The sequence below is a fragment of the Podarcis melisellensis genome, assembly GCF_964234715.1.
Source record: "Podarcis melisellensis genome assembly, chromosome: 7".
Taxonomy (NCBI): Eukaryota; Metazoa; Chordata; class Lepidosauria; order Squamata; family Lacertidae; genus Podarcis; species Podarcis melisellensis.
The window spans coordinates 41,184,652-41,207,381 of NC_138539.1; the positions used below are offsets into that span (position 1 = coordinate 41,184,652).

General features: G+C 44.0%; 1 protein-coding gene across 10 annotated transcripts in view; it reads left to right on the forward strand.

The window, feature by feature from the left end:
* Positions 1 to 22,730, forward strand: part of CCDC178 (coiled-coil domain containing 178) — a 135,311-nt gene that overhangs the window by 22,211 nt on the left and 90,370 nt on the right. For all 10 annotated transcript variants that reach the window (XR_014170288.1, XM_081918538.1, XM_081918531.1 and 7 more), the window contains 8 exons: positions 1,911 to 2,064; positions 3,441 to 3,536; positions 3,631 to 3,767; positions 4,980 to 5,163; positions 6,880 to 6,942; positions 8,767 to 8,928; positions 11,350 to 11,463; positions 22,572 to 22,717. Coding sequence is in view for 9 of the 10 variants with exons in the window: in XM_081918538.1 (XP_081774664.1) it covers positions 1,911 to 2,064; positions 3,441 to 3,536; positions 3,631 to 3,767; positions 4,980 to 5,163; positions 6,880 to 6,942; positions 8,767 to 8,928; positions 11,350 to 11,463; positions 22,572 to 22,717 (1,056 nt within the window). In the remaining variant the exon portion in view is untranslated. The remainder of the gene's footprint in view (positions 1 to 1,910; positions 2,065 to 3,440; positions 3,537 to 3,630; positions 3,768 to 4,979; positions 5,164 to 6,879; positions 6,943 to 8,766; positions 8,929 to 11,349; positions 11,464 to 22,571; positions 22,718 to 22,730) is intronic.

Here is a 22,730-nt window from a genome sequence, read left to right on the forward strand (position 1 = left end):
TACCGAGGCAAGGGAGAGCTGAGTGTAGTCAGACAAGACGGCCCATTTCAAAAAAAAGTTTAAGGAACTACAGAGTGAGATCCCATGGTCAGAAATACTCAAAGAGAAGGGAGTCCAAGATGGACGGGAGTTTCTTAAAGATGAAATGTTAGAAGCACAAATGCAGACAATTCCAGGAAGAAAGGAAAGGAGCTTACAGATGAGATTTAAGAAGGCCACGTATAAGGAACTGAAGAAAGGGGAGGAGTATACATGAGTAGCCATCAGTTGCAGGATGAATATCATGCTGGCCAAAGCTCAGAAGGAACACAGGCTTGCAAGGGAGTTTAAAAATAGTAATAAAAGTTTATTTGGCTATGTGCAAAGCAAGAGGAAGAACAGACAAGTAGTAGGTCCTCTGCAAGGAGGAAACAGATAAATGCTGTTGGGTGACAGAGAAGGCAGAATCGCTCAACACCTACTTTCCCCCGGTCTTCACCCAAAAGGAAAGCAGTGACCAACCTGGTGATAACAGAAGAAACAATGCAAGGAGGGAGCTGCACTATCTCTGTAGTCTTTTCAGCACCTCCTGAATATCTTCCTGTTCCAACAAGCATTTTAGTTAGAAATCTTTCCCAGTCTGCACTTGTATTGGAGATGCCTTTAATATTTTAATAGTTTTATCATTTGTGTGTTTGCCACCCTAGGCTCCTTTGGAACAGAAATATTTTTCTTTTATACCACCTATCTCTAGCCTATTCCCTCAATCTGTAATTGTTTGAATTGTTTTTAGAAGTTTGCATTGTATTCTTTTAATACTAAAGATATTTTTGCCAACTTTGGATCCTTTGGGAGGAACACTAAGATAGAAATTTACAAACAAACAAAATAATAAAAACCTCAACAATACAAAATCTTTAAAATAGTGGCTGTGTTCACATGCTGCTTCAAACCAAAGTTAATGCATGGTTTGCTACTGAGCAGCATGCTGGTGCATGCTGCTGAAAAGTTCCTACTTCGCTCCTCCAATGCTTCTGGCTGTGCCACATTGGAAACAAAGCACAAGGCTTGGCATGTTGTGTCATTCAAATCTGAGCTCATTGCTTCATTGAAACAAACCACTAGCAGTAAGTCAAGAACAACCCAGCAAGCTGCTCATTCACATTAAACCACAGTTAAGAACTATTTGCAAACCAGGGCAGGACAAAATAGCAGCTAACTCTGCACCACCACGATTTACCAATGATGTAAAAAGTAAGGGTGGTATTCAACCAAATATTTGCTATAGCACAAGAATTAGTGCTAGTGCAAAGGGAATTCTCCCTCTCCACCTCTATGCCACCTTCAAATCTGCTCTAGAGGTTTGGGGAAACTCCCAGAACAGGAAAGCAGAGAATGCAGAGGGGTAGGAAAGCAGAGAATGTTCCATTGTGCAAGGAGAAATCCTTACACTGTGGAACGATCTGTTTATTCCTATGTTGATTACAACCCTCTATGTTGATAGCAGATAAGCACTTTAATCTTCCTGTTTTGCTCACTTGATCCTCTCTCATCAGCTCATCCTACCTGTCAAATTCCACTACATTATAACAAATGTTCGTTATAGCAGATCAGATTGCTAGCAGAAGTGTTTCTTAACTAAGTGGCTGATGGTTAACTTACACAAATTATGCTCCTAAGAGGGAAGAGGCTAAGACTGTACTTCTAAGTACATATAACTCAGTGGGGCTTACACCTAAGTAAACATACTTAGGATCATGTTGCATATTAGAATTTGAAAAATAAAACAGATCTAGTGCTGCTACACGGGCAGTGGAATGGGGCGAGATGTCTGAGAAAACCTGATTATTCTGACTGGTTTGGTAATATTTTGTTAATAAACAGCTTCTTTAGTTGGCCAGATGGATAATTTGATTCTTGCCTCTTCTTAGGAAAGAGCTTAAAGATGCTGAATTCATTGCTGATGATTTCAGTTATAAGATAAAAGCAAAAATGGAAGCAGTATCACACAGTAAAAAACTTCTTGAAGAATTAAACAAGAAAGAAGCAAAGACAAAGGCTGATTTAAAGACTTGGCACGATAAAGTGAGTTTTGAATATTTATATGCAAGCAAATAAATCCTCTAGAAGTGAATGCCACATGAAGTCCTTAACACTGTGTCTATTGAAATGTTAAGTGTCCTGTAATAAGTCAAATAAATGTAAATGTTATCTAGTTAAGTGAAAAATGTTTGATAGATTTTTTAAAATAATACTGTCCAGCTTGCCAGACCCCCAGGGTCAGCAGCAGGCATGCTTGGACATCTGTTGGCACCTACACATCTGAATAGGACTCACTGTGCCTAATTTCGGCCTCTTCTGCAGTAAGTGTTAGTGGGCTCCACCAATAGTGCTGCCATCAACTAGAAGTCTTTTTTGCACTGCTAATGAGCAGCACACTGCTACTGGCCACCTCCATATCCTTACCCTGGGGTTTCTGTATGCATCCCATTTGAGTTGGGTAGCTGCTATTTTCTTTTCCCCATCACACACTACAGCAGAGTGCCCACAGCAGTGTTGTTATATTAGATGTCCCAGGGTATTGGATTGCAGGCAGATACAGATGGCAGCTGCCTGGTGCTGAACACTTGATCAGATTCAACAGAAAGTGCACCAGCACTGGGAAATAACACTTGGAATCATAGATCCATGCAGTTGTATAGTTGGACAGTGCCGGGGGGGGGGGCACCATAAACACTAAGCCTGGCACTCAAGCCTGGCCCTGGCCCTAGAAATTGCTTTCGTCCTATTCTCCAAAACAATGCTGGTGCCTGTGCTGTTACAAAGGCATACTAAGAATCCTATAAAGCTCTTTTTTGTGACCTCTGCAAAAAAAGTGGTTCACATTTATGTTCATTTAAAAATGGCTGCAAAACTGGATTTATTTTCCTTTTCCTCTCTTAATTTCCTTTTTTATGTTAGATTGCCTTTTTCACTTTTTTGTTTAATATGTTATGTTTAATATGTTTTGGCCATTTAAAATATTGATTTTAGGCCCTCATGAGAACTGGGGCAAGCTTTCCTTTTTAGAAGTATAGACTGAAGACATTTACATTGTGCCTTCATCCCACTCACTGACACAATGCACTTGTTTATTCTGGTTTGGAAGTTCCACTAGCCTGTAGCAGGGTAGTTAGGAGCTGTCAAATTTTTCATTTGCATTGACAGACAGAACAGGGCCCAAGTATTTTTATTTTTTTATTTTTTTGTGACAGGGATGGAAAAGAAAACATAATTATAACTATGATATAAGCAGCAAATACTATCTTTTCACTAAATATAGCACTATACTGCTCCAAAGTTATAACTGAGGCTCTGAAACTACATTTTCAAGATTTTAACAATAAATTTTACTATGATGAAAATTTACAATGTTGCAATTAAATGCTGAATGAGCAATTAAACTATCTTTTTAATGTTAGGTAAGGCGGATGACTCTGAAAATTGCTACTCAGGAAAATGAGAACAAAGTTTTAATGACTGAATATTTAGAGGAGAAGAACATTGTGGAAACATCAGTAAGCTTAAAAAACGCATACAAATTAATATGTTTTTGAGTCCATGTGTTGCAGAATTTTCATAATGTTCATCATATTCTATAATATTTCCTAGCAAGCCAATCAGAACTCTGATCTAAGCAATATGAAAAAAAGACTTAGGCATCTTCTTGATGAAATACTCAAAACACAGAATGAAAACAAACGTCTTCATGATGAAAATGGAAAATTTGCACAAAAATTCAGAGAAAGGTAAATGAAGTGTTTAATAATTGATAGACTTTGAATTAGGCTTCAAGCCAATTGAGTTGGATGTTTGGTTTCGTTGATTTTTTATTTTATTTTTACTGAAACCAGTGGAACATTCAATTTAATCTAAAGCATTTTACACATATAAGGGAATGGGGAAATCCCACATCCACGCACAGTTATTGCTGTCTTGTTCATAGCTCTTAGTTACTTTGCTCCGTGATCCATCTTGATTCTTGAATGTTAAATGAGATGAGATTATAACTGCTCACTTGAATAGCTTCCTGCTTAGAATTGATGGCCAGTTGCCTGATCCAGCATGGCTCAGGCATGCTGCAGGCCCTGTGATGAGTGCTACCCAGCATTTTGTCACCCCCCTCAGTGGTGACACTGGGGGTAGCCCACTCCCCATTGCACCCCTTTCCTCTGCCCCTGGCTGGATCAACCATATTTCCTGCAGGGATCTCAACCACACAGCTGGCCCCTGCCAACAGCATCTTTAAACTTGCTGACCAACAGTGGGTGGGTAGTGAGTTCAGGTTCACTGGAAAGGACTTTACCAGTCCTATGACCAGTGTTTTCCAAGCACTGAGCATAGGGCCGGCGAATCCCCTTTTGCTGCTGTTTCTAAGCACCCATCAACCAGATGACCATCAAGCACTGCACAATGGATTTTGCCTATCCCTCTCAAGTCAAAATATGGATCCAGACCTTGAATGATCTTTTAACATAACATTTTACAGAAACTTTTGTAAACCCACTATAAAGTATCATGTGATTAGTGTGAAAAGAGCAAGATTCTATCACTCAGTTCTGATTTTTTTCTGAATTTAATCTTTCAAAAAACTCATCATAGGAAGCTGGAGTGAGAGTTATTTCATACATACAATGGGTTCTAGTGTAACTAGAGTAGTGATAAGCAGTTGTAATTGTGATATGTCTGATCATCAATGCTGTTTGTCAGAATCAAATGGTTGGCACATCTGTGGAATGCTTGTGTTTGTGTGAGCAATCATTAAACTTTATTTCATCACTGGGAAAACGGTGAAGTGTTTCCGTAAGATAGACGCAGGAGTTTAAAAAATCAGTGCCATGCCCATACAGAAGTGAAGTAAAATTAAGCATACCCCCCCAAAATCCTCAGAGAGGTTCAACCTGTAATAAACTGTTGAAAGATGTATTAGTGTTGTAAGGTTTTCGGTTTTTATTTAACAGTTCAAGAAAGAGGATGGCATATCAATCAGAAATTCAGGTTTTAAGGAAAAATATTCGCAGATTGGAAGATCATTTAAAAAAGGTCAATCAAGAACTTTATTCAACAGAATTGGCTTATGATGAAGCCAGATCAAAACTGGATGAAGTGGAATGCAGCCTTACAAAAGAAAAAACACGTTTCAAGGTTGTAAAAGTTATTCCATTATTATATTTTAATTATTTGAAGATGTGAAATGACTGACTAGAATGTGTCAATTAATCTATTTAGCATCACCCTGCAATATTATTTGCAATATTTAAAGTTTGATGTAGCTTTAAGTTCTTTAGGCCTAAATAAAGCAACTGTGAGCCAGGTTTCCCAACTCCTTTGTTTGCCACTATAGCTATGACTTTAATATCAGCTTGATATGCAGAATTTAGTAGATTATAATGTTTATATCCATGCTGTGTAAAGCTCCACCTACTATTTTCTACAGCTCAAGATGCTGTTAAAGTACAAAAGCAGGCCAAGTCCTATTTTATGACTAGTTGGCAACCTTACTCTAAACTTTTCCCGTGCATCAAATTGTTTGTAAACCTATTTAGCAATTTATAACAGCAGGTATCCCAATTCAGTTAGAGAAGCCTGTGCATATAAGCAACCGTTTGGGTCCATTACTAATACAGAAGCATATAGCAGTGTTCATCCAAGCCTTGTTGAACTGGCTGGATGTAGATTTCAGTGGAAATAGGTATATATGCATTTGCATCCAGAGAGCCAGTAAATTGTTTGTGACTTGTTTTGCAGGGGGTGGGGGTGGTCAACAATAACTGGATTAGAATCAGGGATTTAATGACTACAGTTTCGTGTAACTGAAAAGTAGTTTCCCATAGAATGGGGAAGAGATGTCCTGCTTTTGACCACCAGAAAGAAAGGCACATACAAGCTATCTGGAACCAGTTGTATGAACTTAAAAGCCACCAGCTTTTCTTTTTTGGATAATTTTTTTTTTAAAATCTGAAAATGAGTTATTAGTCCCTCTCCACTGGACATGCAATAGCTTTCTGGTTCCCTTTTAACTTGGCATCCTATGACTGGGGGCCCTTTTTAAAAATATGTTTTGATACTACCTGAACTCCTATGAGATTGTGCTAGCAAACTGGAGAACTGCCTTGAGGTGGTAGCTGAGGACTCTGGGAAATGAAAACCAACCAGACAGTCCTGTTTGTGGCAAGACCTCTAATGTTGTATGACACAGTTAATTATGTAATCTGAGGTTGAAGGACAGCTCAGAGAATGAATGAGCCCAATTATTTGATATGGAGACAAGACTGTGTGTTAGGATTATCTCGAATTGAGGTTTCCCTAAAGCAGGAGTGGGGAAATTCTACCCCTCACATTTCAAGTCCGCCACCCCATCCACAAAGCAATGGGGTTAAGAATCAGCTTTGGTAGGTGCCAACAGAAGCTGTATTGTAGACCTAATTGCTTCATGGTGGTGGTAGAACAAGGAGGGAAGGCAGCTGGGAAAAGGAGTAAAGAGAGATGGGCATGGATTTGCACATGCAAGCATATGCACATGAGTATGAGGGAGAAATGGGAAATGTATCTGGGCCCCACTGACATTTCCACCAGCCTTGCCCAGTTTTGGCATGTAGGTCCTGACAGATTCCCCCTGAGGGAATGTAGCACCCAGAGGGGGGCAATTTTCCCGCCCTTGCCCAAATCATAAAATTATTCTGTATTGCCCCTCTCTCCCTCTTCCCATGGCCACATTTTTCAAATGTCATTCTATTTCCAATTTAGTAATTTTCTATCATTTGATTTACAGAATATATATATATCTAATTTATACTTGTTCTACCTGTTGTTTTTTCTTATGTTTTCCTATATAATTTTTTTTTTCAATTTCACTTTCAGAACTTAGTAGATAATGTAAAAAAACAAATCAGAGATGAAGTAAGTGCTTGGAAGCTGACCCAGGTATGGAGAAGAGATTTAAACTAACTTTTTTAAGCTGTATTTTTTGCATATCAAAATCTTTCATTTCAGATTATATGGACTTATATTCACAAAATCAATCATGAACATGCAATGGAAGACTAAAGCATTGACTTCAACTGTTGAGTCAATTGATTGATATCAATTAACTAGGAAAAGTACCATAAACTTTTAAGAAGTCCTTTCCAATCTTCCCCATTCTCTGATGAATGTTGTGCACCTGAATGAATACTGTAACAACCAGTTACAATATCTGTGCTAATCTGAGTTCAAAACTCCCTGGTCTAACCTGAGACAAAAACATCACTCCAGACTCACAATTTAACAGTAATGAATTAAGACGCTTGTTGAGAATGAAAGTGCAGCCTTTAAAGTGTTTTAAGGTCTTGAAGGCAAGAGCGAGGCTTGTTACATGGCCTGAGCTTTTCTTCTAATCAGAGGTGGGAAATTATGCTACCATTCACCCATCAGAAGTGAGGTGTTCATCTGCCCTATTTATTCTTACATGTAGTTTTGGGGCTATCTGACAATGTCTGTATACTGTCCCTTTTCTTTTGAAACTCCCAGCATCTGAGTTACATTGCTTACTTGGCATGTTTCTTTACCCATACACTGTCTTTGAATTTCTGGTCGCATGTGCCATTTTCTGAGAACATGAGGCAGGTTTGTAGATTTGTTATGGTTTCAGAATCATACTGCCTCCCACTGTGGGGCACAGTCTGTTGCTACACAACGTGAAGATAAAAGTCGCTCTATTTTGGAGTGACCTTGGCTGCAGTTATTGCCATTCCAGATGAATTATCCAATCCCTTAATTGGTGATGTGTTACAGGATTGTCTTCAGCTTATGCAGTTAGCTGTACAAAGTGTACAAAGTGCTTGCAGCTATATGCCCAAGCTATATGATTGGAGGGCATTCCACAGGGCAGGCGCCACTACTGAGAAGGCTCTCTGCCTTCTCAACCCCGTCCCTTCTGGCTTATTAAATATAGCAGACGGGGTTTGACTGGTTAAGTCCAGAGCATGGTTACCACTTCATTGTGTGAGGTGCTGGTACCTGCTGCCTTGAAAAGGTGGTTGTCCAGCCTCTCTTAAAGAAACCAGCCCTGGACCCCTTGGGCTTTATGACTGTTGACCAGTTGCAAATGCCCTTCTTGGGGAATGTGATGGAGAGAGTTATGGTAGGGCAGCTGCAAATATTCCTGGATTACACCAACTATTTAGATCCTTTCCTATTTGGGTTCAGATCTGGCCATGGTACAGAGTTGGCCTTGGCTGCTCTGATAGATTACTTTTACAGAAAGTGGAACAAGGGGAGGGATACCTTTTTCTTGTGTCTCTATCTTTCTGCGGCTTTCAATACCTTTAAGTCCACTGCTATTTTTCTATAAAAAGAGGTGCCAGAACACACCACAAACACCTCCCTTGTTCTCTTATAATGGCAATGCCACTCACCTGAGAGGTGCCAAAACTGAGTTCCGGTGAGTTCCAGCTGAAAAAAAGCCCTGCCTTTAACCATGGTATTCTCCTGGATCAGCTCTGTGGAATAGGAATTGTGGGTAGTTCTGATCCTACCCTGGTGGTTATGCTATGGGGTCTATTTTATCCCCAGCGCTCCCCAATGGGAAATGCTTGGTATGTACAGAGTCTTAGAAACTACCATGAATGTCAAAGTTACATTTTTATCCAATAAAATAAGTTCTCCCAGTTATATATTTCTGAAGCAAACAGAGTATTGCTGGATTTCTTCCTTTGCTTTTGCATTTGAGCTACTTCAGTTTATGTATTTTCCTTCTATTATAAACAGAAAAGGGTTAAAGCACTGCGGACTGATCTAGAAAAAAAGTCGAAGGAGTTTGAGAAGTTGCAAGAAAAAATTGAGAAGAAGTTAGCAGACATTGACAAGCTTGTGGCTGAACAAGAGGCATTGATGAAAAAAAATGATGAATCTCAAAAAGCATATGCTAAGGTAAGTTAAAACTGGCAATACCACAGTGCTGACTCTTTTCCCCTTTCCTATAAAATGGGAGAACTTTGCTAAGCTTCACTGAAAGTGGAGGCATTCAAGTTGGCATTTGAATTAATATAACACACAAATCACTTGAAAGTCCAACTTTTGTTGTAACTACCATATATACCCGAGTATAAGCCGACTTTTCCAGCACATTTTTAATGCTAAAAAAGCCCCCCTCAGCTTATACTCGAGTGAGGCGGGCGGCGGCGGCAGAGGGACGAGCGGCCCAAAAGGAGCCCTTTCTCGCCACTGGTCCCTCCGCCGCTGCCGCCTGCCTCTCACAAGCGCAGGCACAGGAGCTGCACTGCCCCATGCCTCTCCCAATCACAGCTCCTATGCCTGCTCTTGCGAGCAACAGAGGCGGCGGTGGAGGGACAAGCAGCCCGAAAGAAGCGCTTTTGGGCTTCTCCTTCCTCCTCCTCCACCTTTGCTACTGTCGGCAGCAGCCTGAAAGCAGCTTGTGCTTCCTCCGCCGCTGCCGCCTCCACCAGGTTTGTGGTGTGGTGAACCGCCTTATACTCGAGTCAATAAGTTTTCCCAGTTTTTTGTGCTAAAATGAGGTGGCTCAGCTTATATTCGGGTCGGCTTATACTTGAGTATATACGGTATACAGTTTTAAATATAATAGTATGATAGAATTTAAAATCACATCTACAATTGCTGATAGTGCCAGTTGTAATGGCCTCCGTAAAATGAAGCACACACACAACTAATAGTATTTTCAAAAAAGCATGTTAATGGCAGTGACTAATGCAGTTTGCCCTTCCCCAAGAAAAATTTAGTAGAAACAATGTGACAAAGAACAACTCATTAGTCTTTTGGAGGCTTACTGGGGGTGTGGCAAGAGTTATATATCTTTGTCTTTAACTCTATGTTTATTTTGGTTCAAAAACTTGGAAACAAAGTTCATGTAAGCATCTTCATAAGCAGATGTTAAGCCAATGTTTTTTTTTATTGTTCCTTATGTGGTGTTCATAAAACTATTTGCTCCACACCTTTTAAGTACAGATGTTATGTTGTTATTATTAAAATTTCTATAATGTCCTTCCTCCGAGCATCACAGGGTAGTTTACTAAATAAATCCACACAAAATACACAACATAGTAACAGACAAAAACAATATTAACTATCCAGTAAAGTGGAACTGTTGAGTTTCCTCAAAGCTTGTATATTTTAGTGGCAATATAGTGAAATTTTGTATTAACAGAAATTCTAAAATGTGCTCCAAACAGTTCTAATGATAGACAACCCCACCATCACCACCAAATTGCCTTGCTTTCTTAGTGGTGATGTATATTAGAGGTGTGCATTGGCTTTGTGTACTTGCTGAATAATGAGGTGAATAGGGCATATTTGGTTGAGGATTTCTCATTACCAAGTCAGATTGTGCTATAAAGAATGCTTTTCAGTTCAGATCAAAGACTCCCTAAAGTTCTGAGTCACTCTGTGAACTTAAGTGCCACCAAAACACTACTTTTTTTAAAGTGACTGCTCTAATTTTAAAATAATAAATAAATACTGAAACTAGCACCCTGAGATTGATTGGGGAGGGATATTCATTTTGACTGATAGGTCTTGGTTTTAATAATGATTTATTTTCCCAGAGCATTATGATTTGGTGGAGGGATATTGACACAAACTGTTTTTCATGTGGATCAATGCTGTTTCTCCACCAGCCCTTCCACCATGCAAATCAATGGAGACATCTCCCATCCAGGGAGAAGAGGCTGCACCCCCACAAATCAACAACATCTATGGAAAGGCTGAGGCCAACATCCACCAGTAGTCATTGGAGTAATAGGATGCTTCCTGAGACATGTTCCCAAATTTAGTGCTTCCTGTGGATCCGTGCTTTCTCTCCCCTACCATCAGCCTGTTATTACTTGTATCAAAACAGTAAAGTCTGCAATTGTGTGAGCAAACAAAACAATGGCAAGAAAGAGGAGATAGAGGAGATCAAGCTGCACCTTACATTCTCTTTGTGGGCAATTGTACAGATAGAGATTAGAGGAAAAGGGCAAGCAGTGATAGGTATGAAGTGAGAGCACTAATGGACATGTTCCCGAGGGCATCTTGCCAAAGGACCCCCCAAAATCCAGTGCTAGCACTGATGCAAGCAACAATCATTTGGGTCATTTGAAAGGGAGGAACCACTTTTATATGTCTACAACATAGTAATAGTATCCTGCCATCTATCTATATAAATATGATTAAAAATGTATTACAAATAGAATTATATTGAAAGTTACCTGTAAAGAAAATAGGAATTCATGCATAAATACTGAGGTTAAAAGAAGGATGCTTAACCATTAAGACATTGTGCATGTAACAAGTGGGATCTTATTGCCAGTTCTTTTGTCTGTTTATATTTTTCAGAAAATTGTCCAGTTGAATGAGCAGCTTCAGAAAATTGATGAAAGGGAAGCAAAAAAATTTAAAGAGCTAGAAGCACAGAAGAAACATTTCCAGAACTTATTAAATGATGCACAGGTGAATGTCTTAATATTAGCACTAACAGGTTCTATTTACATTAGATTACCATTCTTTGATGGTTTACTCTGAAAAGCTAGCTTGTACTTTCTGTTCAGTTACTTTGGCTACACACGGAATTTCTATATGCAGACTTTTTCACTTCATGCTGAAACTAACTTAACAGGTCCATTGCCTTGGAATGAGGTAAAGTGCAAAGAGAATTATATTGGGGTCACTGAGAAGCCCTTCTTTATTTGCCATTCCAGCTCTTATTGCTTTGAGGGCTTTAGAAAAGGAAGGGCGAAAATCAAAATAAGGAATAAAAGGGGTCCCTCACAGAAATAGCCTGCTGATTGCACCTTTGCACAGCAGATGGCATCTTTTTGTAAATTATGGTGTATGTTTACTATAATAGTTACAAGTTGCCTCTGCTACCAAGGAATCATTTTGGCTTTTGTTACTGAACATTTCATTTATATAAATGTGCTTTTAATGATAGGCCTGTGTACAAAAATGTATTATATGCATTATTATTTATTCCATTGATATTGATGGAAAATACTAGGGAGAAATTATTGAGTTCATATAGTTAAGCCGGTTGGTTAGAAGCTTTTCTTTTATTAATGAAAGCAGTGAGCTTTTGGGTTTTTTTGTTTACAATTATGCTCTGCCCACAGTTCTCAGTAAATTCATCTCAAGCACTTAGATTTGAAGGCATATTAGGAACAGGCTTACTGTAGATTGTTTCCAGGTTTTATAAATATTATACAATATCTAATACCAGCATGCAATGATAAACTTGCAGTAAATCTGTTGATTTGTTAAAGGATTTTACAAGTGGGTACAGGAACAGGATGAGCACCGAGTTTCTGTACAGTTTCTTATGAACACATTTGGAGAGATTGCTCAAAAAGACTAAAGGATATATTTGGGAATGCACTACTCGGAAAGCAGGGATCTAGCCAGTTCAACAATGTGATTTCAGTATCTCTTGTACCCAGGCAATCTAAATTAGGGTAATTTATATTATCCTAATAGCTAATGATAGGTAGTGGATATAGTGTTGCAGTTGGAGTTAGGAAACCTACATTTATTTCTGTGATTGGTCATGAAACTTATTGGCTGACCTTGGGCCAATCTATGTGCAACTGCTCTTGCAGACAGTTAAGAACCTTCAATGTGTGTGTGATGCAGTTGTTACATTTGCTCCGTTAAAATATTTACACTGGATGCAGATTTATTTCTAGGCCCTTGTCCCAAGTCCTAGTATTTTTGCTTGTTATCACTCAGACATCATTCAGGTTCCATACACTGAGTAATTGTGCCAATTAATTGATTAAAGTTGTAGCTGCAATAAATCTGTTCAGATTTGTACATGCACACCCCACTGGTCCACAGTGCCATGTTGTTGTATTTACTTGAGTGACTGGCTACCCAGCAGATGGCATTATCATCTTTGACATTGTCATGCTCCAGGAGTGATGGGGTAGCCTGAAACCATGCTGACCTCCCACCCTCCTCAGTGGGGACAGTTTGAAAAAGGATCCTGGATTTATTCTCTCTCTCTCCCAAACAGATGATTCCTGCTGTGATAGTTACATTACTGATTATCTGTTTGGCACTGTGCATGTGACTCCCAGTTTAGTTCCAGAAACTGCATATGCAGCATCATTTAGTATATGTGGTACTTTATCCGAGGGGTCTTTGTGCACCAGGAGTAGGGAAAAAGACAGTCTTTTTCATGTTTCCATTCATAATACATAGTGGTGGTAGTAACTTGCAAAGTTAATTGTCTGGATAGGCTCCTGCTGCTTAAGGAGGTTGTTTTGTAATATTCCATTTTATTTTGCTAATTTTCCTGAATAAAATGTGCATTCTATAGTTGATCTCCTTCACAATGTTTTTTATTTTGAAATATTTTAGGTATTTTAGTTTCCTGTTAATTATGTTTCTTTGAATGTTTACTTTATATTTGTCTTCCTTCAGTAATATTTCACTCTGGGTTGTTTTATTTGCTGTTTTAATGTAGGTTGAAAACTGCTTAGAGACCCCCCCCCCCGCTTTATAAATATAAAGCAGAATAGAAATGAAAATAACAACAAGTAGTAGTAGTGGTCTGCTCCATCCCATTTCCATATTCATCTGCGATGGTTTCCTAAATCCATGTTGAAATCAACGTTGTTTGTTAGCATCCATCAGTCTCGAGAGACAGCCTCAGGGTGAAGTCAAACTGTTGGAACGTTACAGCTGCTGAGACCAAAACAACAGAGACATGTTTCGTTGCAGATAGGGCAGAAAATAAGGCATCTGGTTGTGCTGCAGCAGATGATGCACCATGGTGTTTATTATCTCTGCACTCCCCCAGTGGTCATTCTTCCTCTGGTCATTCCTCAGATGAAAGTACACACCATCTTCAGTTAATCTGAAGGCATATAAGAGCACCAGGGAGAAGGATACGTCAAAGAGAGTTGGGGCGAGAACACAGCCATTTCACACCACTCTTTATAGGGAGGGCATCCGAAGATGTCCTGCATGTTCTTGTGGAAGGACACAATCATCTTGTGAAGCTTAGGGGCATCTAAGCTCACATCATTTCTCCTGCAGCTGGCACAGTGAGAAAATCATGTTGACTGTTGACCTCTGAGCTCTGAAGCTGCATTGTGATTCAAGATAGACCCTGTCAGCAAGTGACTGTAATCTGTTGAAAACTACATTGGCAAAGGCTTTTCCCACAGTACTCAATAGGGAGATTCCAGTCACAGTGGTCACCTTTTTCCTTTTAGAGGGGTCACAGTGCTGGAGTCACTCATGTCTTGTGGCACAGACCCTTGTTCCCAACACTACAAGAGGAAGCCATGGAGGTGTGTCACAAGGGAGGAACTGAAGCTGGCTTTCAGCACTCCTATTGGGATTTTGTCTTGTCATGGGGCTTTACCACATGCCTGAGAGTTGATGGTATTCTTCAGCTTGTCAAGGGAGGAAGGGACATCATTCTCTTCCAAAAGAGGCAGGGTATGGATACAGTCAATTGCTATGTCAGAGACCATGTTTTCCTGCAAGTACAGTACTTGAGAGTGCTCTGCCCATTGCTTCATCCACTTGCTACTGCTGTGATGATCTTTCCAGACAAGGTTTTCAGTGGTGCAATTTTCCTGACTGTTGGCCCAAAGACTTTCTTCATGTCTTTGTACACTTGCAAGTGTTGCCAATGTCAGCAGCGAGTTGAATGCTTTAGCCAGTTGTTATTTTACACCATCTGGCAATCCGCTGGGCCTCATTCCTTGCCTTTCTCAGTGTAACAATTGTCTTTTTGCAGGGCGCACACTTGTAGTTCACAAGAGCCTTGCACTTTGTGCAATAACAGTCTCCATGCCCTCAGACCAGTCAGGGACCTGTTGCTCTCTTTAGCCAAGGATATATTTGTGTTGTAGATTGCCTCTTTGCTGTGTTCCACCTTGTTTCTACACTAAGTCTGGGGTAGTTCCGTAGAGCTTCTTCGATGCAATAGGAGAAGAGTTCACAAAGTTCAAGTGTGACTCTTCTGGAAGTGTAAATAATAATTTAATGTATTTCCTTTGAAAATACAAATTGAATAGATGTGTGTTTTATTTAAGTTTCTTGAATTATACAAAACAGTAATATTACAAACAATAACAGGAGTGTAGCTATATTATTTCTAAACTCACTTTGGAACTTTTTCAGCAGGAGATGCAGATCAATTCTGTCCATGTCAAAATTCCTCAAGCATCCCTGGCTTCTGCACTCCAGTCATCTCCACTGGATTTTGACATTTGACTATCAGCCTATGATCTTTCATTAGATTATCCCATAATCACAGAAACAAGAGGAGTTGAAGATAATAAAGTTTCCTATAGCTATCATCAAAGTGCATACATGTATAAAGACTTTTGTTTAAACAAAGATAGCAAAAGAATAGTGGACCTGTTGTGATCATATGTGGTGCCAGTATCATTTAGTTCATGCAAAATTCTGCTTTAACATGAGGGTGTCCTTTGACTCTTTTCTTTGTTCTGTGATCTAATGTAGCAGCAGCATTCGCATAGCCTGTTAGAACAATCCTGCAAGATTGGTCCGTATTATCATAACCCTATTGCAGTTGATGGAGCTGAGACTGAGATATAGTGGCTTGCCTAAGAACATTTCGCGAATTTGTGGCAGTCATGATACTTGAATTGGAATTCAAAGCTTCACAGCTTACATTCAGAACCCTCCACACTACACCAGCGTTCATCATATTTAATAACATAATTGTCACGGCCACCCAGGACGGGTCCCAGCTCACGAGAGACCTCACTCCGTTGCAGTTTATTTACAGGAAAAGTTTATTGAAGATTTCTGCTTCTCGTACAGTTCAGCATCGTGGCCGTACGTCTGTCACGTTAGACCGCTGAAGTCCCCTCTGACTCCTCCCCTCTTCCACACCAACTTAATAGCCTGGCTCTAGACCACCTCTTCCTCTCCTTTCTTTTCCGCAGGGTCTTCCTGCCCCCCTGGGTTCCCTCTCTCCGTGACTCGCCTGAGGCTGAATCCTCTGCCGCCTCTTCCCCCCTCCTTCTGGCTTTAGGGCCGGGCTCCTCCCCTGAGCTCTCTCCACTTCCGCGTGCCTCTACGTTTGAACTTGGCGCGCGTACGTTGCTGCTGACCTTTCTTTCGACCGCTACACCACCCCTTGTTCTGCTCTCCACCCTTTCCGGCTGAACACCTTGCTCCAACCCCCTTTCTCTGTTCTCTCCTAATCCTGCTCCCTCCGAGAGGCTGACGACTCCACCCCCTTTTCTCCGTTCCGGCTGAGACGCCTCTTGCTGCGTCTGTCTTCCACTGGGCTCCTCTCCGCTTCTCCCTTCTCCTCCCTTTTGCTTGATTAAGGTAACCCCCTTTTGAGAATCCTCTGACTCGCTGCTCAGACTCGTGGATTCCCTCAGAATTCCGTCATCTTCTTCCTCATCCTTCTGCCCCTCCTCCCACTCGCTCTCCGTCTCCTCTGTCATCTCCTCCTCTCTCCCAGAAACCCTGACATCCATCCCCCCCTCGAAGCCCCCCCTTCCCCCCTCCCGCTCGCCGGGTGCAGGTTGAGGAAAACGTGGTTCTTCCGGGGTCGGTTCAGGATACAAGTTGTCCACTTCAACGTTCTCCTCTGTCATCTCCGTATATGTGTGTTCGAACTCGGGTTCCCCACCCACAGACCTCACAGTCTCTTCCTCCATCACTGCTTCTCCTGGCGCTGCCTGCCAAGGACCTACCATCCATCTCTGACTCCATGCCTCCCTTGGCTGATCCACCCACCAACAAGGGCCTGTCTCCTCCCCCCCCAGTCTCGGATCCCTGGTCGGGCTTGTTTCGGGCGTATGGCCCTCGGGTGAGGAGAAACCCTCGAACGTGCTGTCTGACAAAGTGGGCGTGAAAAGCCAATCATCAAAATACTCCTCGGGCATGGGCTTGTGCGGAAAAAGTGCATGGAACTCCTCCTTCAACAGGGGTTCGTCCAACGCGTAACCCGGCACCCAGCTATTGGCAGAGGCCGGAGTGCCTTCCCTGGCTAGAAAATATTCAACTCCCTCCTCCCCCCATCTCGAGTCCAGTATCTCTGTGACCTCGTTAAGAGGTTCCGGTCTTGGCGATTCCCCCCCCTCAGGCGCCCTCCTACGTGGCTCTGGGAGTGCTCCTGACTCTTGAAACCTGTGTGGGGTTTTGTAGGGAGTGAGCACCGACCTATGAAAGACCGGGTGCACCCTGGAACCCTCCGGAAGGGCTAGACGAAAAGCCACCGGATTGATCTTAGCCTCAACTTGATATGGCCCTAGCTGCCTGTGTCCTAACTTCTTCTTGGCCAATGACCTGGCCGGCATCGCGTGGGCCGCTAACCACACCCAGTCCCCAATCTGGATGTCCTCTCCCGCCCTCCTGTGCTTATCGGCCTGCACCTTATACGCCTGTTTTGCCAGCTCCAAATGTCTCCGCAGCTCCTCGTGCACCTCTTGCAACTCCGCTGCAAACTGGTCGGCATCTTGAGGCCCCCCCCCTCCTGGTGCCGCAAATCTCGGGAAGGTTCTGGGATGACGGCCATTGTTCGCGAAGAAAGGCGTCACCCCGGTGGATGCGTGTTTCGTGTTGTTGTAGGCGAATTCAGCCATCGGCAGATAGTCCACCCACGCCGCAGGTCGCTGGTTGGCGTAGCACCGCAGGTACTGCTGCATGATCGCGTTGACCCTCTCCGCTTGACCGTTGGTTTGTGGATGTCTCGCCGATGTCAGGTTGATTTTGACGTGCAAGATGCCCAGAAGCTTTCGCCAGAAAGTGGAAACAAACTGGCGCCCCCTGTCGGACAAGACGGACTGCGGAAGTCCATGCACTCTGAAGACGTGATCGATGAAGAGCTTTGCGGTCTGTTCTGCCGTCGCCACCTTGGCACAAGGGATGAAATGCGCCATCTTGGTGAACAAGTCCACCACCACTAACACCGCCGTCTTACCTCTGGAGCTGGGCAGGTCCGTAACAAAGTCCAACGCTACCCTCTCCCACGGTTGCTGCGGTGTCTCCAGCGGTTCTAGCAATCCCGCCTGCTTCTGGTGCACTGGTTTGGACCTCTGGCAGATATCACACCTGGCGACGTAGTCCGCCACCTCTCCTCTCATCTGGGGCCACCAAAAGTCTCTAGCCACCAACTCCATCGTCTTCTCTTTGCCGAAATGGCCTGCACTAGGGGCGTCATGCAATTGTTGCAGAACCGTGGCTCGAAGATCGTCGGTGGGCACGTAAAGGGCACCCTTACGAGTCAAAAGTCCATCTTGCAATTGGAACTCATCGTTGTCTCGCGACCCTCCGCGTAGCTCCTCCATCTTGGACTGTGCAAACTGATCCCTTTGCAACGCGCGTCGCACCGCGTCCAGGTCGACTGCGATGGTAGCGCACGTCCACGCCTGCGGTGCGAAAATGTGCTTTGCTGCGATCGGAGCTGCTTCCTCCAAGTATTGCGGCTTTCGGGACAGCGCGTCTGCAATAACATTGGAGTCTCCTGGGATGTATTCTATTTTGAAGTCGAAATCCGCAAAGAACTCCGCCCAGCGCATGTGTCGCTGGGTCTGTAACTTAGCCGTCCGCCAATACTCTAAGTTCTTGTGATCCGTGCGGACTTGCACCGTGTGCTTGGCTCCTATTAAGAAGTGTCGCCACGCTTTGAAAGCTGCATGAATGGCCAACAACTCCCTGTCCCATATGGTATAATTGCGCTCCGTCTTGCTGAGCTTCCGGGAGTAGAACGCACCCGGTCTCCAGTTGCCTTGCGAATCCTCTTGCAAAAGAACGGCCCCAACCGCTCTGTCTGACGCATCGGTCTCTACCCGCATGGGTCTGCCGGGATTCACGTGGAGCAGCTGCTCTTCGGAGGCGAAAAGACCTTTAAGCGTCCGGAAGGACCGCTCCGCTTGTTCGGTCCAGACGAACTTCTTCTTCTTGGAACTGAGGGTGTCAGTGATAGCCGCCGTCGCGTTCGCAAAACCTTTAATAAACTTGCGGTAAAAATTGGCAAAGCCGATGAACCTCTGGACCTCTTTCCGATTTCGAGGGCTTTTCCAGTCCAACAGCGCTTGAACCTTAGCCCTGTCCATGGCCAGTCCCTCGTCGGACAACTTGTAGCCAAGGAAATCAACCTCTCTGACATCAAACTGGCATTTTTCCAACTTGGCGTACAGCCTGTGGTCCTTCAGCCTCTGCAGGACCTCCCTCACGTCCTTATCGTGATCCTCCGACGATTCCGAGAAAATCAGGATATCGTCGAGAAAGCAGACACACTTCTTGTAGAGGAGACCTGCTAGCACGTGGTGCATAAATGCTTGAAAAACGTGGCTGCCATTTTGGAGACCGAAAGGCATGACTCTGTATTCGTATGTGCCCAGAGGGGTGAACATGGCGGTCTTCCACTCATCTCCTTTCCGGATGCGGATGAGATTGTAAGCTCCACGTAGGTCCAGCTTGGTGAAAATCTTGCCCCTCCTGACGGTCGCTAAAAGGTCGTCAATCTTGGGCATGGGGAAAGCTTTGGGCTTAGTCAAGCTGTTTATGAACCTGTAATCCACTATAAGCCTTTTTTGGGGCGTGTTTTTCTTCTTCACAAAGAACACAGGGCTGCCACCCGCTGCTTTAGATTCCTGGATGAAACCTCGCTTGAGGTTATGGTCTATGAACTCCCGAAGCTCTTGCATCTCGTCTTCCGACATGGAGTACAGCTTGGCAGCAGGCAGTTGCGCCCCTGGCACTAAATCAATCGCGCAGTCGTAAGGTCTGTGAGGCGGCAACTTGTCAGCTTCCTTCTCACAGAAAACCTCCAAGAAGTCCTGGTACTTGTGAGGCACTGTTTGCACCATACCCAGATGCAACTGCTGCTCGGCTTCTCCTCCCTGATCGGTCTGAAAGCAATGCTGAGCACAATACGATGAACAAAAGGTGATCTGCCGCTGGTACCACGCAACCGCGGGACTGTGCCTCTCCAGCCAACTCATGCCTAACACGATGGGTGTGTCCGATAAGTGGGTGACATTGAAACTAATAAGTTCTCGATGGTTGCCAATCTGCATCATCATGGGAGGGGTTTGCTGCACCACTTGCCCCCCCAGCAACTTCCTGCCGTCTACCGTGACCACGTTCAGAGGCGTCGTTGCAGGCAGGAGCGCCATGTTGTGCTGCTTAACGAACTGCAGTCCCACGAAGTCGGCGTTGCTTCCCGAATCGATCGTTATTGGAACCTCGAGGAGTCTCCCATCAGGCAACTGGAGTGTTGCTGTGAGCAGAACTGCCGGTCTGGGAGGCAAAGGGTCCACGCTCTGCAGTGATGCTGGGGGCTTGTCTACAGATCCGCCTGGCTGAGCCCCAGTAGCTCTGCTTCCAGCCAGGCACTGTCGTTTCCCTGAAGCTGCTCCCCTGGTTGCACCTCTGCTGTTACAGTTGCCAGTGCTGCAGTGTGCTTCTGGAGCCTCTGGGGGCACTCTTTCGCCATATGGTGCGCACTGTCACAGATGTAACACTTCCTGGTTCCTCTAGGAGGCTTCGCTTTGGCTGCACCAGGGACAGGGCTCTGGGATGGCTTCTGAGCCCTAGCACCACCAATCTCCATTGGCTCCTCGCTGTCCTTCCCCATTGGCGAGGGGTGCGCACGGCTGAAATCCCTGTGCACAAAAGGGAGAGTCCTCGCTTGCGCACGCGCTTGGGGCCCGTCCTCCTCGTGCCACGGACGTCCCTCATGTCGAATTCCAATAGCTAAAGCCCGTTGCACCACGTCTTCTAGGGTCTGGGGTCTGTCCCCCCTAGCGATCTCATCCTTGATGGGGGGGCTCAATCCCTCCCAAAAAAGATCTCTGACCGGCTTACTGTCCTTTGGCCAATCTAAGGCGGTGAGCAATGCAAAAAATTTAGAGTGGTATTGGCGCACAGTCGCTTTCCCCTGCCTCAGCCCGTGCATTTGACGGCGCGCAATGTCCACATCCACAGAGGATTGAAAACAAGAATCCATCGCTTTGATGAACGCAGTTGAATTGCGACGGGCCGGTCCATCTTCGCGCCACAGATTGCGTAGCCAAGCCCTGGCCTCCCCATGCAGGTGCGAAACAATGAACCCCACTTTCTCCTCCTCATCTTTAAAATCGTGACGGAGTAAATGCAGTGCATATACGACGTCCGCTCTGAAATTGGGATAGTCTTGCAAGTTGCCATTAAAATGCGGAACCAGGGCACCCCCCCTCCGTCCAAGCGCAATGCCCTCCGCTCTGGAACCTGGGGCCCCCGCCCTGTCCGCGTGTTCCCACCTTGCCTGCAAATCCTGGCACGTCTTCTCCAAGTCGTCATTCTTCTTCTGCGAAGCAAGGACTGCCGACGTGAGAGCGGTAACCTGATCCCGCAGTGCAACCAGCTGCTCCTCAGCGCTCATGGCTGCTCCCGTTCGTGAGCTTCGCAAAAAAAAATTTTTGCTTTGTGAGAGGGGACTTACTGTCACGGCCACCCAGGACGGGTCCCAGCTCACGAGAGACCTCACTCCGTTGCAGTTTATTTACAGGAAAAGTTTATTGAAGATTTCTGCTTCTCGTACAGTTCAGCATCGTGGCCGTACGTCTGTCACGTTAGACCGCTGAAGTCCCCTCTGACTCCTCCCCTCTTCCACACCAACTTAATAGCCTGGCTCTAGACCACCTCTTCCTCTCCTTTCTTTTCCGCAGGGTCTTCCTGCCCCCCTGGGTTCCCTCTCTCCGTGACTCGCCTGAGGCTGAATCCTCTGCCGCCTCTTCCCCCCTCCTTCTGGCTTTAGGGCCGGGCTCCTCCCCTGAGCTCTCTCCACTTCCGCGCGCCTCTACGTTTGAACTTGGCGCGCGTACGTTGCTGCTGACCTTTCTTTCGACCGCTACACCACCCCTTGTTCTGCTCTCCACCCTTTCCGGCTGAACACCTTGCTCCAACCCCCTTTCTCTGTTCTCTCCTAATCCTGCTCCCTCCGAGAGGCTGACGACTCCACCCCCTTTTCTCCGTTCCGGCTGAGACGCCTCTTGCTGCGTCTGTCTTCCACTGGGCTCCTCTCCGCTTCTCCCTTCTCCTCCCTTTTGCTTGATTAAGGTAACCCCCTTTTGAGAATCCTCTGACTCGCTGCTCAGACTCGTGGATTCCCTCAGAATTCCGTCATCTTCTTCCTCATCCTTCTGCCCCTCCTCCCACTCGCTCTCCGTCTCCTCTGTCATCTCCTCCTCTCTCCCAGAAACCCTGACAATAATCAATGTAAAGACTGATGTATTTTGTACATGAGAACATGACTGAAAAGAGCATGTGTATTATTGAGAAAGGGATGTTGAGCAATGTGCTGATGTTTAAAAACATATTTTGGGAGTCTTAGAATTCTGGCTGTCAGTTCATAAAACACACTTGGGAACAGTAACTTTGATGTACAAGTTTGTGCCTTTACAGAAAAGGCATTATTCTACTTGCACTAAATGTTTCAACTGCACTTCCAAAAACAGTTCTATTTCTTGGGTATGCAATTTCATGCATCGTCGCACATAATTGTGCACTTAAAACACAATATCAGGATATCTTCCCAACTTCAGAAGTGTATGTATATTTTTAATTTTCAGGTGAAATATTTAGATATTTCGACCCAGCTTGATGAAGTCAACAGAAATATTGCAAAATTCCAAGATGAAATGAATAAAGTAGCTGAAATGAGCAAAGTAAAGGAAAAACAGCTGGCTAACATAGAGGCAAAGGTAATAGTGTTAAGGTAAGACACTACA